The following is an 18,143-nucleotide window of genomic DNA, read 5'->3' as shown; positions in this document are numbered from 1 at the left end:
CAGATTCATTAATAAAATATTCAGTGGTGGGCTATATCTCTACTGTTTGAGTATCAGCTTAGCTATGATGGAATGACTTATCTCCTGAGTGATGAATTTTTCAGTCACAGCCACTCTTAAAGACCACCTATTAAGTTGTAGTTGAAGGGGCAGCTAGGTGGCACAGTGGATAGACCACCGGACTTGAAGTCAGGAGGACCCGAGTTCAAATGTGGCCTCAGAACCAAACACTTGACGCTTACTAGCTGTGTGACCCTGGGCAAGTCACTTAACCCTGATTGCCTCACTAAAAAAAAGAAAAAAAAAGATAAAAAAAAAAAGAGTATCAAGTTGTAGTTGAGTTTCAGCCATCACTAGTGAAGGGGATAATCCACACCAATGAAATCATAGAACCTTGGAGTGTTAAGTAAGCTTTTTTAAAAAGACTGTCAAATTCAGTACAATATTTAAATACCAAATATATTATTCCTAAATAATTACAGCCTACCAAATAGCCAAAGTTGGATTGCTGAAATTGAGACATGGTATTTCAAAGTAATACCATTTACTTTTAGCTAAATAAATAACACAGAAATGGAAGTTTTCTAAAGTATTTCCAAGATAAATCTTTTAATACAGGTCAAATGATTTTAATCAAGGATACAACTAATATATTTGGTAAAACAAAGTGGATGAAAAACATGATCATCCAAAGGGTCTTTTTCCAAAAATCATTAATGCATTAGAATATGCCATCCTGGGGGCCTACATTCTTGCCGTAATATACTGCAGGATTGTCAACTACATATTATGGAATTATTTCTTTAATGAAAATCATTTTAGTAATTGAAAGAAGAGTTTTTTGATGTTGAAGGTGTTCATCCATCATTCCTTGTGCCATCTAATTTCAGCATATGCTATTCCTGTATTTCTAGGACATTAATGTATTTTCCCCTACTTAAAAGTATACCAAAGGTATCTTTTCTGGCATTTCCTTTTTTTGGCTTACTAATTATTTATATTAGTAGTTTATTAACATATTGCATATTTTAAGTGCACTGTGTCATTTGTCCCTGTTGAACTTAATAATATGTTACCATTTCTTCAACATGCCAAAATCTTTTTTTGTATTTTATCATATAAAAATAACTAACCAGACATTCTAAACTAATATCCTTCACAAGTTTAATATTTAATGTATCAGTTAAAAATGTCATATGGAACTAAATGTTAGAAAGATATTTATCAAATACTCAGTTTACTTTCCTGCATTGGAACCTATTGATATGGCTAGCCAACCACTTGTACATAATCATTTAGTAGTCACATAGTCAAAACTAGACTTACAAGTAAAATTTCATACAAAGAGCTATAAGAAAATTTGAGAAGAGGGAGGTAAGATAACTTTCATCTGGAGTAATTGGTGGACGGCTTTGATTGGTGGAAGACTTTGATTGGTGGAAGACTTTGTAGAGAAGATAGCACTTGTAGAGAAGCTGGGCCTTGAAGGAAGAGTACAATTTCAGTAGGCAGAGAAGTAATGGGAGTACATTCCAGGCATAAGAGATAGTCAGCTGGCATGTACTGAGACAAGATAAGACTGATTGAGATTAGGAAACAACTAAGGATGAGAAAAAGGGGAGAGACAGAGTGAAATAAAAATGGAAAGCTAAGCTAGTTTGGAGCCAGCCATATTTTTCAGGTCTTAAATGCCAGAAAAAGAAATGCTTATTTTAATCCAGAGGTATTAAGGAACCACTGAAGATTTTTGAGGAAGGAAAAATGGTGATACTTGTGTGATATGAAAGATTATTTTGGCAGTTGTATTAAGTATGGATTGGAGAGTGAAGAGATTGGAATCAAAAAGACCACCTAGGAAGCTGTTATAATAGGCCAATTGAGAAATGAGGGCCTTTTAAATAGTGATGGCAAGGTGAATAGAAAGGAGAGAACAGACATGACAGAGATTATGCTGATAAAATAGACAATGACAACTGATTGAATGTGACAGAGAAGGTAGAGTCCAAGATAACCTCCAAGGTTCCAGCCTTAGGTGACTGGGAAAATGGTGTCACCAACAAAAATAAGAAAGACAGGAACAAGAAACAGCTTTTAGTGGAGGGAAGATGGCCAATACTCCGCAACGTGATTTAATTTGTGCCTTTCTTTTTTAGAAAGTACTACCATTACAGCTAAGGAACTTTTCTCTCTCTTCTTGTAAAAATAACTTGCTTCCTATGACATGCAGAAGACAATGGGGAAAAATGTCTTGCCTGCTTTGTATTGTCCTAGCTCTGAGGTTATTTTAAGAGAACCTTTGAATAAGGTACTCTTTTCTACCCTCCCACCATCTTCCATTTTCTATGGCTTCTCTACTGTAGTAGCACTGTAGAGTTTAGGGGTAGGAAAGACTCTTAATTTCCCCCTCTACCTTAAATGCCTGCCAGCCTGACTCCATGGTATATGAAAGGTGGGAGAAGTTCCAAACCCCCTGCCTCTTTTGGGGCTTAGGAGCCTAGCAGTTAGGTGATTGAGGGCTGTTTACAAGATTCTAAATTATATTTTTGTGGTGCATATTCTATGACCACACCCAACATCCAGCTCTTCACTTGATTCAAGTTAACTTGCCAGATCTACCTACTACAAATATTTTAATCACTAGCAGCTTTACTTTAATGTCTACACTAGCAAAATGATAGGACTTGAAAACTGATTGGATGTGAAGGAGAGGAAAGATTTGCAGATAATTCTAAGGTATCAGGCCTCAGTAACTATGAGAATGGTGCTATTACCAAATAGAATTAACGAAGCTTATAATTTTGGTTGCATATTGCTATAACTTCTGTACTGCACAGGCACTCTAGAGCTAGGAATACAGAAAACTGATTCGGAGCAGTGAATCAATCATTGGGCTTATCATAACATTGATGATATGAGCAGTTAAGCTTTTCCAGCTATAAATTAACAACATTAAAATCACTTTCTTTGTGGATATGGGACAGATTTCTTGAAAAGGAATGGAAGTGAGTCTTATTTTAGCTGATTAAGTTGATTACTACTCATTATAAGGCTAACCAAATTTTGAAAATACTCTACAGTATGTGTCTCTGCTTGAAGTCAAGATACTAATATTTCTTGCTTTCTGCCTAAGTATAATGACTTCTGCTCATTTTAGAAGGAATTTCAGTTGGTCTGGCATGGTTTGTTCTTAACAAGAAAAACATCTTGGTGGTTATTAACAATTCTTGGACTTTATGATGTTTCAAGAATTGGTTTTATTTCCAGAATTTTCCCTCATTAAAGTAAGGTTTCTTTCTCATTTTTCATGATAAGCATTATTCTAGCTCTTTTTCTGTCTTCAAAGAGCTTCTCTATATGTAGCTTCTTGATATATCTAGCTGCTTTAAAGTAGCTGTGTCTGTTTCATAAGCTAGAGAATAGGGATGCTATTTAACCGTGCTGCCCTCTCAATATTGATAGCAAATGCATTGGTTCTCTCTTAGAAATGTTAAAAATAAGTGCTTCTAAGTACTTATATATCTTTATAATTTATAATTCACAAAGCTAAAAGGTATACATTTTTCTCTTTCTTTGGAAATATCTTGTTTAGAACAGTAGTGAAAATCTGTTTGAATCTGTTAATAAAGCTAATCTAATTCTTTCAGGTCTGTGACAAGAAGTTACTATAGAGGTGCAGCAGGAGCTCTGTTAGTCTATGACATTACCAGGTAATTCAAAATTTACTTATAGGAAAAGAGTATAGTCTGCTTCCTATAGTCTGAAATTCATGCATCTTTAGTTTCACAAATTTGTAATTTATTTTTTTCACTTCAATGTGCATAATTTGGAGCTTAATAAATATACTTGACTCTTCCTCTGTGGTCTCTGGCAACCTGTATCACCTTTCAGTATTTCTGTGTCCTTCTATGAAATATAGCATTGTTTCAGTACATATGGTATTCTCTGAATTATTATTCATAAAACATCTGTAGGTACATATTACAGGTGCTTTTAGATGAAAAAAGTGAACATTATTTAATGCATTTCTTAATATACTATTTTGTGGTTCCCATAAGTGTTCAAAAAATTGACACATTAGGCCTCATAAGTAGTTTGCTAACAATAAATATCCTTCTTTGTGAACACCATCAATGTTTCGAGAGCTTACAGAACAGACCAGGTACTTGAATGCTACCAGGAAGTGGGCTCTGTCATTCACTTCCCTCAGTTTGCTTTCTGAGTCAGGCGTGCTGCAACAAAAGGATTGATGACACCTGCCCAAACTATACTCACAAGGAAACAATTAAATATGATTAAGTCAATTTTTTTAGCATACATCAGTACTGATAACTTATGTGGTATTTTTTGACCCACACTGAACTTACATGACATATTAGCAAAAAAAAAAAAGCATTGAAGTGGAAAGAAATCAGATCCTTAATGCCAAAAGGCTCTGTTGCATTAATTGATAATGAAAATTTGCTTGGTCTTCTGAGTTTTTCTTAAATTTCCAATCCTTCTTTAAAAGTCTAGTAACCTATGAACCAGATTTTACCCTTAGATGCACAACTTCTTATTTCTTCTCTTCCCAGTGATTAAAACTAGTTAGTGATGACAAAATATTAACATACCAGATTTTCTTTTTTCTTTTTGTTTTTGTAAATTCCTATTGTGGTTAACTAATTGTTTGGGGGATATTGTTATGATAAGGATGTTAAGTAACTATAGCGTCTTTTAAATGTTTAATAGTATGCTTGATTTAAAATTAAATTATATTTTATGGACTTCATATCTTAATTTTGTGATCTTACATTTTGCAGCCGAGAAACCTATAATGCACTTACCAATTGGTTGACAGATGCAAGAATGCTAGCAAGTCAAAATATTGTCATAATACTTTGTGGGAACAAAAAAGATCTGGATGCAGATCGTGAAGTTACTTTCTTGGAAGCTTCTAGGTTTGCCCAAGAAAATGGTAGGGGAACTATTAAATACCATTCCATTTCCATGTTATATTTTTTATTAATATTATGTGTGTTTGAGTCTACTTGAAGTATTTTTATTACAATATTTTGAAATTGTGGTAGGTTTTTACTGTATTATTGAAAATATAAGAAGAGGAGACAAAGTTCCTGACTCCAGTGCTTTATTGCATAGCATTAGAACAAAAGAGAAGGAAACTCATTAACAACAACTAGGTGGGTGGGAAAGGAGAAATGCTCAACCAGCCTAAGTGTTTTGTTGTTTATGAACAGATATGATACATCATTTGATGGAAGGAAGGCAACAGTGGCATAGAATGAATGATAGATAGCTTGAGTTTGGATGTTCTGAGTTGCAGTGGGGCTAAAACTGATTGGCATCTCACTAAATCTGATATCGGTTTATATGGTAAGCCCCCCAAGAGGGAGATGTAACCAGGCTGCCTAAGGAGCAATGAACTGGCCCAGGTCCAAAATGGAGCAAGTCAAAGCTTCCTTCCCAGTTGCTAGTAGAGTTGGGCTTCTGTGTGACCTCTGCGTTTTCAGCCTGGGAGAGATAGGGAGCCCTGGTCTCAAAAACAAACAAACAAAAAATCATAAGCACTGGGAGCAGAAATGGAAAAATAAGCCAGGCCCTGCTCTCAAGGAGCTCCCATTCTAATAGAGAAAGACAACACATAGAGGGGGGTATCAGCTGTAAATCAGATGAAAAGGCCCCCGTTGTGTTTATGGTACAGCAGCAGAGCAAGTGGTAACGCATCAAATGTTATTCTCAGTGATGAGCCATATCCCTTCCTGGGGCTGAATCATCTGACAGGACAATAGCTTTCTTCTCCATGTCTCTAGTATCTGTGGCTGCTTAGGAGACATAAGCTGAAACCCAGAATGAAGCAGCTACTCAGTGAACATCTCCACAAGGGTTAATTCCCTGAATGCACCCAGTGCTCTGGGGACACAGCTGTTTCCAAGATTCTTAGACTTATCTGCTGGTCATTGACAGTTGGTCAGCAGTTGGTATTGGTGGTGACAAGAATGATCATGGGTCCAGTCTCAGTGGTGACTACACAGGGCTGCTGGTCTGTTCTCCCCAGGTTTCTTGGGCTCCGGGTCCTCGGCTTTCTCTATCGGAGTTTAAAGGGAGGTGGTAGGTAAGGTGGTGGTCATATAACCTTCCCTGACAAGGTTAAGAAAAGAATACGAAGAAAGAAGATGAGAAGAATTAGATATCCAACCTAGCCCTCTTCTTAGATATTAGATCCTATGTACTAATTTATGACAAGGATATACTTCAGGACCTCAGCATACTCATTTCCAGGTCATACCAGCAACCCCTCCTTACTCTTCCTGCTGCACATCTCATCCTGGGGTCCTTTAATATTTGAGCTGTGAAACATTCTACATCAGCTGAAGCAAACATTGAAACCAATGGTGAATGATGGGTAAAGAGGGAAAAAAACCTCACCTCTCCCCAACCCTTGGCCATTTGGTTCAGGGTTAGGACTAGATTATCTAGCCTGGCAATAGGATCTTCACCACATAGTATAGGGACATATGAAGCAAGTTGGTGATGGTGATGATGATGATGATGATGATAAATAATAAACTAAAAGTAAGTGAAAAGTAAAGCAGTATATGGGAAATGATAGGTGTGTGTGCTTGATTTCTTTTCTAATTGAAGTCATAGGGTGATAGCTTTAGAACTGGAAGAGACCTTAGGGATTGATTAACCCAGCCCCATTTTGCAGGTGAGAAAACTGAGGCCCAGAGTAGTTAACTTACCCAAGATCACACTAGATAGTATAATGGCAGATTAACAATTTGAACTAGGTCCTTTGACTCCAAATCCACCACACCAAGTATGTTTCTTTTTACGATCTACTGACTACAAACAGAATAAATGAGAATGCCTTTGAAACAACCTTTAATGGTGAAATAATGTATCTATGAAAAGTATAACTTTAAAATAGAAACTGTTATTATCTAACTCTGCTTTCAGCATTGTCTTATACGAGACCTAAAGGAAAAATAAGTTTACATTAGACAAGTGAAGTTATTTGGTAATTTTGACCATGTTGTTGCTTAGTAACTTCGGGTGGGCCAGACTGTGAAACTAGTATTACTTGTTAGACAATTTTGTCAACAAACTCGTATGTGCTAACCTAAGGTGATAGTGATTTTTATGTTAACAATAAAACAGCAAAGAAATGTAAATTTCACCGAAGTATTTTTATGCTTGAACAATCTAAGTGTTAGGCCAAAAATTACCATTCTGTTGTTCTTTTTAAGAGAATATCACATACAGATTTGATAGTGGCTCAGCAACTGTCATTATTCTAATTTGGGGTTTGTGTTTTGTTTCTGTTACATCAAATATAGAGCTTATGTTTTTAGAAACAAGCGCGCTAACAGGGGAGAATGTAGAAGAAGCCTTTGTCCAGTGTGCAAGAAAAATACTCAATAAAATTGAATCAGGTAAAAAATTTACTGTTAGTAAAATGTTTGATAAATTTGGCTCTATACTCTCTCCTTACAAAGTTATTTATTGTTGTGTATATATGTGTTATATGTATGTATATATCATACATATATATTACATGACAAGTATTACTTATCAGTATTTTCAGGAGAAATTTAGGCAAACCATATTCACCTAGGGTGTCAAACAAAAATCGCCATTAGTTGGTTAAATGGGTAAGGTTTTGATCCCAATAACTGTTCTGTTCTTATAGTAGATGCTTTAGCCTTCAGTTATGGTAAAGAGAGGATAATTCAACTGTGGAGATTAGTAATGCTAGTAGCAAAAGAACAGCGTTATACTACCCGCCTCCAGATAGGTGATGGATTCAGGGTGCAGAATGAAATATGTTTTGGACATGGCTGATATGGGAATTTGTTAGTTTGATTATGTAGCCCTCTTATAAGGGTTTTATTTTTCTTTCTCTTTTTTTCCAGCAGGGCATAGGAAGGTAGGAAATAAAATTTTGTTCACTGGAAAAATATTTATTTAACTTTAAAATTAAAAAATAAAGTAATGGCACTGTAGGTCATGAAAATCTTTGGGTTTCTTTTTTGTTTGTCTTTTTTTTACTTCAATCAGAGCTTTTCTTGGATTTGTTGGATAGAAGAAGAAAATAACTTTCTGTATTCTTCTCTCATTAGGACTGATTCTATTAAAACTAGCCATATACGGCAATTTTATGGCAGGAAACAATGTCAGGAAACCCTTTTGTTTAATAGTCAAGAAGTTGTATAGCCTGTATGATTGCAACAGTTTCTAACTGGAGGCCATTCTGCATATATGTGTGAGTGTGTGTGTATGGGTGTGTATAGGTACAGATAGATATAGATATATTACATCAGGTCTAATTTCTGACCTGTAAGGCTACACTGCCTGTGTTGTAAACTAACTTATTGGTCACTATTTGTTGCTTCAGTCAAATCAAATTAAAAATAATTCAGATTCAGCCTACTGAATCTGTATTCATTTTCCATAAAAGCATGATTCTCTTTTAAACTAGCACTTTTGAATAATTTCCTATTCAGCTTTTGTAATTAAAATCACACATATATATGTATGTATGTATGTATTATATATGTATGTTTATATATGCATTCAGCTTTTGTAATTAAAACCAGAAATTTATAGAGTTAATGGTATTAGTGTGCAATGTATTTTAAATCTTAGTTTAATGCTAAATGACTTTGAACACATAGCATGAAATTTTGTATAGGATATTTTATTGCTTTTCTAGTCTATCCTTAGATGATGTGTTTGTTATCTCATAAGACACCTCTGAAAATTAATTCCTTCTGGAATATTAAATAGAATTTTGATATCACCTCTGTATGTAAATGTAAAGATAAAATCTGGGGTTCTTAAGTATTACTGATAAGATGTTAAGTGGGTAAGTCATTACAGAAACATAATCTACCATTACCATATTCCTTTTATTTCAGAGACCTTGCTCCATCAGTCATTCTCTCTCCCCCTCTTCCCCTCTTTTTTCCCCTCAATCCATCTCCATCTCTCCTTGCTTCCCTTCCTCCTTCTCTTTGACCCCTGTCTAATCAATTGCCATAGAATCCTATTGGTTCTACTTCAGTGATGCGTCTTGTATCTGGCACTAATTTCCACTCCCATTGTCGATACCATAACTATTTCAAGACGAAATTACCTCTCGCCTAGGCTTTTGCAATTGTTTGTTAACTGGTCTCTTTGCCTCCAATTCCTTCCCTCTCTAGTCCATCCTTGTTATAGTTGCTAAAATAATCTTTCTAATATACAGGTCTCATCATTTCAAGTTCCTCAAAAATCTTCAATGGCTCTCCATTGGCTGGGAAGTAAAATAGAGCCTCCTTAAACTGGCATTCAAGGCTCTCCACAATTTGCCTCCAGTTTTTTCCTCCTTTCAGAGTAGCACTATAGCAAAATTTGGACCACTTGTCATTCTTTGATATCATCCCACTCTCTCCCACCACCATATATTTCCGCATATTGCTTCCCCTGCTTGGAATGGACTCCCCTCACATCGGTGCCTGTTGAAATCCTTTTATTCTTTCACAGCCTAGCTCAGACAACACCTTTTCTATAAAGCCTTCCCTAAATTATTCTCTCTTCTCCCACCAACTAGAAATGATCCTTTCCTCCTGGACTCTTTTATGTCATTATATTTGATCCCACCCCTATGCATTTAGTCATATTCTGATTTGTATAATAATTATTTGTGTGCACAATTCCTCCCAACTCTTCATAGTTTATAAAGTATATGAGGGACTATGTTGCTTTGTATCTGCACTATTAAGATACAGATAAATTAAGTTTTGAAGCATTTTTCCAACAAGTGTTGGTTGATCCCCAGGTGAACTGGATCCAGAAAGAATGGGCTCAGGTATTCAATATGGAGATGCTGCCTTAAGACAGCTTAGATCACCACGTCGCGCACAAGCCCAAAGTGCTCAGGAGTGCGGCTGTTAAAATTTTGCACACTATAAAAACCTAAGGTAGGTTTTGGCAAGAAGATAGCTTTGCTCCTCTTTCGATGTTTAATCTGTTTGCAAGCTACATAGCTCTTTACATAGTTTACTGCTTATGAGTATGTTATGACTTTTAAAAGTTGCTAAGTTGTAAAAAAGAAGGGGTCATGTGGTAGAGAGCTTGGTGCCAGAGGCCCTCAGGGAATCCCACCTCTGCCACTTACTACCTTCAGCCAGTTATTTCAACTGCACCTCACCTTCCTCTGCTTTTGAATGAAGGGATCAAACTAAGTGACCTCTGAGATCCTTTCCAGCTCTGTACCTGTGATACTGTGATCCCATTCTGATAGAAATATGTTGTAAATGTGTGGGAAATTTATCTACCTGTTTATTTCTGTTTCCCTAAGTGAAAAAAGAGGGGGGAAATCTTCCTTTATGCTTTGTCCTGGAAATGTACCATTAACATTTTATGTTTTTAAAATAAGCATCCTCAAATATTCTCCACTTACATAATATACAAAAACTTTGTTGGTGGTGGTTTGTTTGTTTTTTTGTGATTTTCATTAAACAGTGAATCTTTATGTTTTAATTCCAAGTCATAGGTTCTTCTGAAAAAATCTACTTAAGCCAATTGGTAGTATTGCAATCATTGGTAAAGCACAAATTTATTTTATCTTTCATGGGCCAATGAAAATCTGATAAGATCAAATCTCTTTAGCAAAAAGAAACCTCGTTTATGTAGTTTTAAATGGAAATCATATTTTTTTTAATCAAAAGCTTTCCCTTTTTTCTTTCCTGTTGCTAACAAACTGTTTCTTTCAGTTCTTACTACGAGTCACATGCTAACCAAAATCTGTTTTAAAATGCATAGTCATGATTTGTTTTGTTCTTAATGTTTTCTAGCTCTATATACAAATGATATTTGGGAAGCAACTGATGAAGCTTCAAGGTTCTGCCATTTTTATCACGATCTTTCTACTCTGTGTCTGAAGTAGACCATTGCTGGGGGAAAAATAAAAGTACTTCAAGGTGTTATGCAAGATAGTCAATATGGCACAGCAGATTCTATAATAAATCTAATTCAATGGACAATACAATTAGATGTATACATAGATGTAAAAATTTTCTGTCCTACATTTTCCCTTTCACTTTTCATTTAAACATTTTGCTGTATCCTGCCTGTATATACTGTAGTGCGGTAAGTTTCCAAAGCATGGTATATGATGTACGATATAATAGAATGTTGCACTAAATGCAGTTTAATATTTTTTTTAATCATACGAACTAGAATTTGTTAATTGTAAGGAGTGCTTTTTATCATCATGTTTGTGTTGTATTGCACATTTGGTTATATTTATGACCTGAAATACAAAGCCACTGGCATTGTTGGTCAGTGCATTTCCTATTTAATTTTTTTTTTTTTTTGCCACATGCTACACAATGTTTACGTGATTTACACTTGAAATACAATGAGGTCATTACTTTAAAGTTCACTAATAATATAAGAAAATAAAATTGGAAAATGATTTTTCCATTGAAAATGCACCTGTACAGGTTTCTGTTGGTTTTTGAGGTATTTTCCACACTTAGTTAAACATACTAAAAAAAAAAATTACACTCCTTTGAAAAAAATCATTTGACCTTGGATCTTCAGAACTCTTCATTTATAAACATAAACAATCGACTGTTCTTTTTTTTTTTCCATCTAGCTTGATGACTAGAATCTGGATCATTTACTTGGTTTGGGGGTGGGTTTGTTTGTTTAAGCAACGTCATAGCATCAATGTCCCAACTCTGTTATGTTATTATTTCATGACCATTCTTTAGAAAACTATTACATTGAGCTAATTTGAAGAAGTTTTTAGATAGTTTCCCCAGATATTTAAGCTTCCATTCTTCTATTTTTTCTCTCATGGCATGCATTTAAAATCATAGTAATGATGTATGGTAGAGTTATCTGTGTATCTCAGGTATGAGTCAAAACTACATGATACAAACATACATGAGTTCAAGATGTCTAAGATGCCTTATTGCAATTCTCACATTTCTGTGGTTTTTAATTCACATAGCATTATCAAAGTGTAAATTATATTTTCAATTTAAAAAAAAGAATTGTTCTAACATTTTAATATATCACTACTTTAAAGGAATCTCTCTATACATATATGCTTATGTAGGTATATATTCAGTGGAATGTTTCTTTATAGTTAAATGCAATTTTATTTAAGTCTGGTACTAAAAGTACAAAAAACATTCTTCATCTTACATATTTCTTGTTCTTTCCTTCTCTGGTGACTTTTCCTTGTTGTAAGTAATTGATAGCCACTCAGTTCATCTCACTTGATCTTTCATTAAAAGCCACCCACTGTTCTGATTTATTAATGAGCTGAGATTGAGGATGCAGCTAACAAATGAATGATGGTTTTGGTGAAGGAATCAGTATGTATTTGTTTTAGGCATTTTCGCTTTGCTTTTAATACCTTCAGTATCTTATTTTGAAAAGTATTGAATGAGATTCTCATTTTAATATTTTTCTTGGCAATTTAAATTAAGGAAATACATTTCACTCAAAATATTCCTTTCCTTTGACCCCTCACTTTTGAAGGATCTGTCAACTTGGATTCACTAATTTTTAGGTAGCTTTTTTGCATGGAATTATAAATGTATTTGACAAGATGTTAGAAGTCAGCGTGAAAAAAAAAACAACCAAGAGCTTTTAGTTTTGATTAAACTTAAAACTTTGGGGTGGCAAAATAGATTGACTGTATTGCTAAACCATGGCTACTGTGTGCCTCTTTGCAACAATAAAAGCTTCTGTCCAACTAAGCCAGTAAGGATTCTTGCTACTGGGAAGCAGGAATAGGAGAGAGAAATTGTTCTGAGTTACTTATTCCAGCATCTAAGTACTGGTTATGGGACTATCAAGAAGCATTTGCTTTTTTAGCCCCTCTGGATTATTTGAATGGTAGCAGAATTGAAATTTTAGAATACTTGCTAGAAAAAAACCTGAGGTCTGTTTGGAATTAGAATTGTGGATTAATTTTTTAAATTTACTTCTTCTTTGGTAAAATAAAAGAATCTTAATATAGAAATCTTATAGTTTTGCTTCAAAAAGTGTGTAGTTGTCATTATATTTCGACTCTTTTAGAAATCTAGTTAAGGAAACCAATATTTTTATACAGGGGTATTCCATGCTGGAATTAGAAACTCAGATGATTTATTTCATACTGCAATAAACTGCATCTGTTTTCTGTCTAGTTCAAAAGATTCATATGAATTCTGGACTCATTATGTACCAACAAGTATCTTTTTGCTAATGTAACTATTCTCATACACACAGCTGTATGCTGTCCTTTGTTACTCTGTAACTTTTGCATTGGATTAACATCCAGTGAAGGAATTCATGCAAACAGTGGTCCTGCCACAGTTACATTGAGAGGGATGTGGCTGAGTTTCTAAACTCTCAACATCCTCCCTCCAAGGTTTGTTGATACTGCTTATTGATTTAAAGAAACCTAGATAGGAGTCTTTTCTAATGCAATCATTACAAATCTAAGAACTAAAATATTTCCTCCTCCCTTATCTCACTATTATAAAAGACTGATATTTCAGTCTTGGAACTGAAAAAATATATCTTTGTAAGAAGTAGAGTATTTGTATTGGTGGCCCAATAATTAAATAGGATGGCATTTCATGGAAACCTATATGGTTCAGATGTTTTGTATTTAAGGCATTTACATTCTTAGTGAATGCCATTTTTGCCTAAAGAGACTTTCTCCCAACCCCTGCATAATAAGTAGTATACTTAATTGTTAGAATGTTTTCATGTGTCTCCTGTCTGTTGTAATTACTGTATAATATTTTTTATTTATAAAGAAATTTTGTAATGGTATGCATGTATCTTGAATATATGCTTATTTAGCCAGCTTAAGGCAAGAGTTTAGTCATATCATAAACTTATTAGATTCACAAAAACATTTATTCAGATTCTAGGATTGCCACTATATGGATACTCAGTTTGTTTTTTAGGCTTTCAAGGCACAAAAACATTCCTCTTGATTTTATTCTGATCTACACTAAAACATTTGTGGAGGACATGCCATGTTTATTTCAATCCTAGAAAGCTTTATGAATTTTGAATAGTACTGGAACAGCCATATACTTTGTTCTTCTGAGCACTGGGCCCACTACAGGAAAAACACTGAAAGAACAGCTGAGTCCTTTTAAGAGTCATCTTAAGTTTATCCACAGAGTTTAAAAAAAGAAAAGTCATCTGAAGACTAAGGGAGACACAAAGGCAGCACAAAAAAGCCACGTTTCACCAAAATAGCAGTCTCCTTTTGTTAACTTCAACTTATCTTCCTTCCACAAGTTGTTTAAGGTCCTGAGATATAAGCTTCAAAACAAGCCTGGTATGTTCAATTAGGAGGAGAGGGGGCAAATGAAGTTGTTAATCCAATCAATTAAGTGCTCCAAATATTCTGAGAAGTTAGTTAGACCCATAAAAGTTTGATTCTTCACTTCACAGCTTCCATACCTTCATTTAAAGAGAACTGGCAAAAATAAAAGATTTAGATCTGCTTATGGCACTAAATAAACCATTTTAAAAATATATTTTATTGATATCTTCTGCTTTATGTTACCTAATTTCCCCAATATATCCCTCCCTTTTCCCCCTCCTAGAGAACCTCTGCCTGAGTACTTCCATTAATGGAGAATTCACTACCTCACACAGAAGCCCCCTCCCTTTTTTAAAGCACTTCTATTTGCCATAAGACTAGGGCCTTTAATATTTAGAATGGGGTTTTCATATAAAATATGAAATGAGATTCTTGGGAAGATAGCCTTAATTACACATTTGTACATTTTGAATTTATTTCTAATTTTAATGAACCAGATCTATGATGTTGTCAGTATAGAAAGCTCTAGGTGGGGAACTTGACCACCCCTGACCAGGCTTGAGTGGCTGAGTGACTTTCCCAGTCATAGCCAGTGTGCCAGAGGCAGGGCTTGAATCCAAGACCAGCTCCCTGTCTACACCCAGTGCTGCTTCTCCACTACACATCTGCTGTGTCTTAATTGAATATATGCACTTTTCTGATAGTTTATGGCACTTTTTGAATGACGTTAATCCAGATCTCAATGTGGGATGTTTTATACCCTCTATTAGAAATGACAGACTTCTACAGTGAGACAAAGGTCAAAAATGTCACTGACACTATAGGACTTAGAGCTGGAAGTGACCTTAGAAGTAATGGAGTGCAACCCCCAGTTGATAAAGATAAGACAACTGAGGCACATAGAGGTTAATTGACTTACCTAGGGCCAAATGGTTATGCATCTATGGTAAGATTGGAAGCCAGGCCTTCCTGGCTCCAGACCACCTTAAAGATCATCTAGTTCAGGGATGTCAGACTCAAATAGAAACAGATCCCTGCTGACCCTCATATTGACTCAGGAAACCACATAACATCTATGTTCTGTGGAATTTCCATTTATTTTGTTAAATATTTCCCAATTATTCATAGCCAGCCATGTGTTTGACACCACTTATGTCATCCAACGCTTTCATTTTATAGATGAGGAAACTGAGACCCAGAGAAGTGAAATGACTTACCCAGAGTCACAGAGCTCATCCCTCTCCTCACCTGGGCTAGATGCAGGTTAACAACTCACTGTCCAGGACTCTGAAACATATATCATACTGCCTGTATCATGTCAAACAAAGTGGTATTGCCTCTTCAAACCACTATAATGAGAGTAAAATGACAGCTTCCTAGCCTCGTATTTTGACGAAACCGTTACACTAAGTAATTTTGTAAAATATAATCATGTTGATCACACATTTTTAATTGTTCTTTTCAAATTTGACCCATATGTACTCATAATTGTGCTTTTACCTTTAAAGCAACCTTAATTTGGGGATCTTCATAGTTGTAATAAATAGAAACTTTTTTTTCAACAAGTTTCTGACCCAATATGAAAGTATAAACATCTTTCTTCTTTCCAGGTCACTGTTTCTTTGTTTTTTCTTGTAAAGCAATTCTCCATTATTCTTTTAAAATGGGAGTTTATGGATGAAAAAATTGAAGTTAATCTTTTAGGTTTTGAATAAACCAAATCACCAAAAACCTTAAAGGTTTTTAAATTATCTCCTAGTTTCAAAATTATCTCTAATTGAGATGCCTAAGTCATCTTAGGTAGTTGTGTAGATAGCTGCTTTAAAAAAAAAAAAAACCAAACAACTTGTTTGCTCTTAAAAGAATTTTAAGAGTGGCTTATTAACCAATCTTGAATATCAGAATTGATATATAAACCATTTGTCAAAAATATATATCTATATGGATGGATGTATACATACATATATACATATACATCCATTCATATACATATGTGTGTGTATAGTCCTTGAATTTTAAAGCTGCCCAATGCTGAAGTTGTCTAAGAGATAAATTTTTTTTTGGTAAAGGTATTTGCTTATGACAGTGTTATGGGCCATTTTTCCAGTAATCTCTATACAAACTCAGTCCAGTTCTAGCCAGCCGCATTTAATGTGTTAACTTTGGCAACAGCACTCTTGTATGATGTCTTGCCAATAAAGTTATTGCAATGGACTGGCCCCTGCCTGTACTACTTTGTCACCTCCAGCTTAAGGAGAAGGGAAAAAAAAAGATGGTAAGAGTTTTGTCACTTTGCTGCCTGCTCTTTGAGTAGGAGGAAAATTTGCATTATGGTAAACTTTTAAAAAGCCTTTCCAACATCTCAAAAGGCTTTTTTTCTTCCCCCATCAAATTTTATTCATAGAATTATAATTCTAGAATTGGAAGGGTCCTCAGAGGCCTGACCCACTCATTTTACAGATGAGGAAACTGAGGCCCAGGAAGGTTAAGTGATTTCCCCAAGTACACAGTAAGCATCAGAGATGGAATTTGAACTCGGGGCCTCTGATTGCAAACCCCCTGTTCTTTCTACTACACCATAGCTGCTCATCATGGTAATTTTTAAAGTTTAAATGTATCGTTTATTTATTTAGCAGCTTACATTTAATTTTTAGAAGTACCAGAGAACAGTTAGTGGTAGAGAAAAAGGCAGACCCATGTTGCTGAGGTCCATTGCTAGGAACTGGGCAAGCTAGTCCATGCTGAAAGCTATAGAACCATTTATTTTGCTCTTTTGAGAGAAGATCTAATGGCTTAACTAGAGAATCCAATGGAGCATGGAAGGGGAGCCAGGGGCATCCAGGGAAGGAATATTCAGCCTCCCAACTGAGGCAGCAAATGACCTCTTCAAAACTAAGGCAGTCTGTAGGCCTTCTCCCCACCCCACTCCCCAACACACACACAGACTCACACTGGGACTAGTATGGATCCCTCTAAAGTGGGAAAAGAGAGTAATACAATCAGAGATGTCACCAGGGAGTCTGGGTCACTAGTCACAATGGCTTGAGCAATGAGAGAGGAGGAAGGAGTCCAGTTAGTTTCTACAGAGGCTGCTCTCAGGGTTTGGCCCAACCAATTGCACCAAGCCAGAAGTCCCCAAACTTTCTTGTTTCATTGTACTCTTAGAGTCTCAATTTTTTCAGGACACTCTTGGACCAAAAAAAAAAAAAAAAGACCTAACAGTTCTGTTTATTAGATAGTTAGGGCCAAACAATACCTATTTATGTACTAACAACTTAGTAGCTGTTTGAAAAAATAATGGACATAAAATGAAAGAAGTGTTTTATTTCATTCTTAACCACAATTACTTACTAAGGGGATATGTGTACCTATGGGGCACTACACAGCTTCTTAAACCTTAGAGTCAGGACACCATCATCCTCATTTCCTGTTCCACATTGATTTTCACATGGTACTTGCTTTTTATCACAGTAACCTCATTTAGCAAAGCTACAACTTCACAAATGAAAAAGTTCAAGAAGTTAATAGCCTAGGGAAAAGTGCAAGAAAACAAAAACATATCCAACATTTGAAAATGTAGAATGTAGCGTGATCTAATATTGAAGCTATGAACTACCTAGCACTGGTAATTCACATTCAGCTGCCAAGAATAATTTGGGAACTGAAGCACTAAACTTTTGCTAGGAGACCTGGGTCTGTCTTTACTCCATGCTTCAGGGCAGTTTAGGTATTCTGTAGAGAGAGACATAGGTGATGCTTCTAGGTTTTCCATGGTCAGGAAGGTGCTAAATTAGTCAGGAAACAGGAA

At 35.4% G+C, this 18,143-nt stretch overlaps 1 protein-coding gene across 1 annotated transcript in view; it reads left to right on the top strand.

Annotated features, from left to right (window-relative positions):
- Positions 1 to 12,964, top strand: part of LOC114049831 (ras-related protein Rab-4A) — a 55,961-nt gene extending 42,997 nt beyond the window's left edge. The window contains exons 4-8 of the mRNA XM_027871255.1: positions 3,645 to 3,707; positions 4,800 to 4,954; positions 7,338 to 7,433; positions 9,821 to 9,962; positions 10,839 to 12,964. Of these exons, the coding sequence (XP_027727056.1) occupies positions 3,645 to 3,707; positions 4,800 to 4,954; positions 7,338 to 7,433; positions 9,821 to 9,936 (430 nt within the window). The 3' untranslated portion in view covers positions 9,937 to 9,962; positions 10,839 to 12,964. The remainder of the gene's footprint in view (positions 1 to 3,644; positions 3,708 to 4,799; positions 4,955 to 7,337; positions 7,434 to 9,820; positions 9,963 to 10,838) is intronic.
- The last annotated feature ends 5,179 nt before the right edge of the window (positions 12,965 to 18,143 follow it).

This window comes from Vombatus ursinus, unplaced genomic scaffold, assembly GCF_900497805.2.
Source record: "Vombatus ursinus unplaced genomic scaffold, bare-nosed wombat genome assembly UNPS02014798.1, whole genome shotgun sequence".
Taxonomy (NCBI): Eukaryota; Metazoa; Chordata; class Mammalia; order Diprotodontia; family Vombatidae; genus Vombatus; species Vombatus ursinus.
The sequence above is the reverse complement of the archived record's forward strand: the minus strand, read 5'-3'. Positions and strand labels throughout refer to the sequence as shown.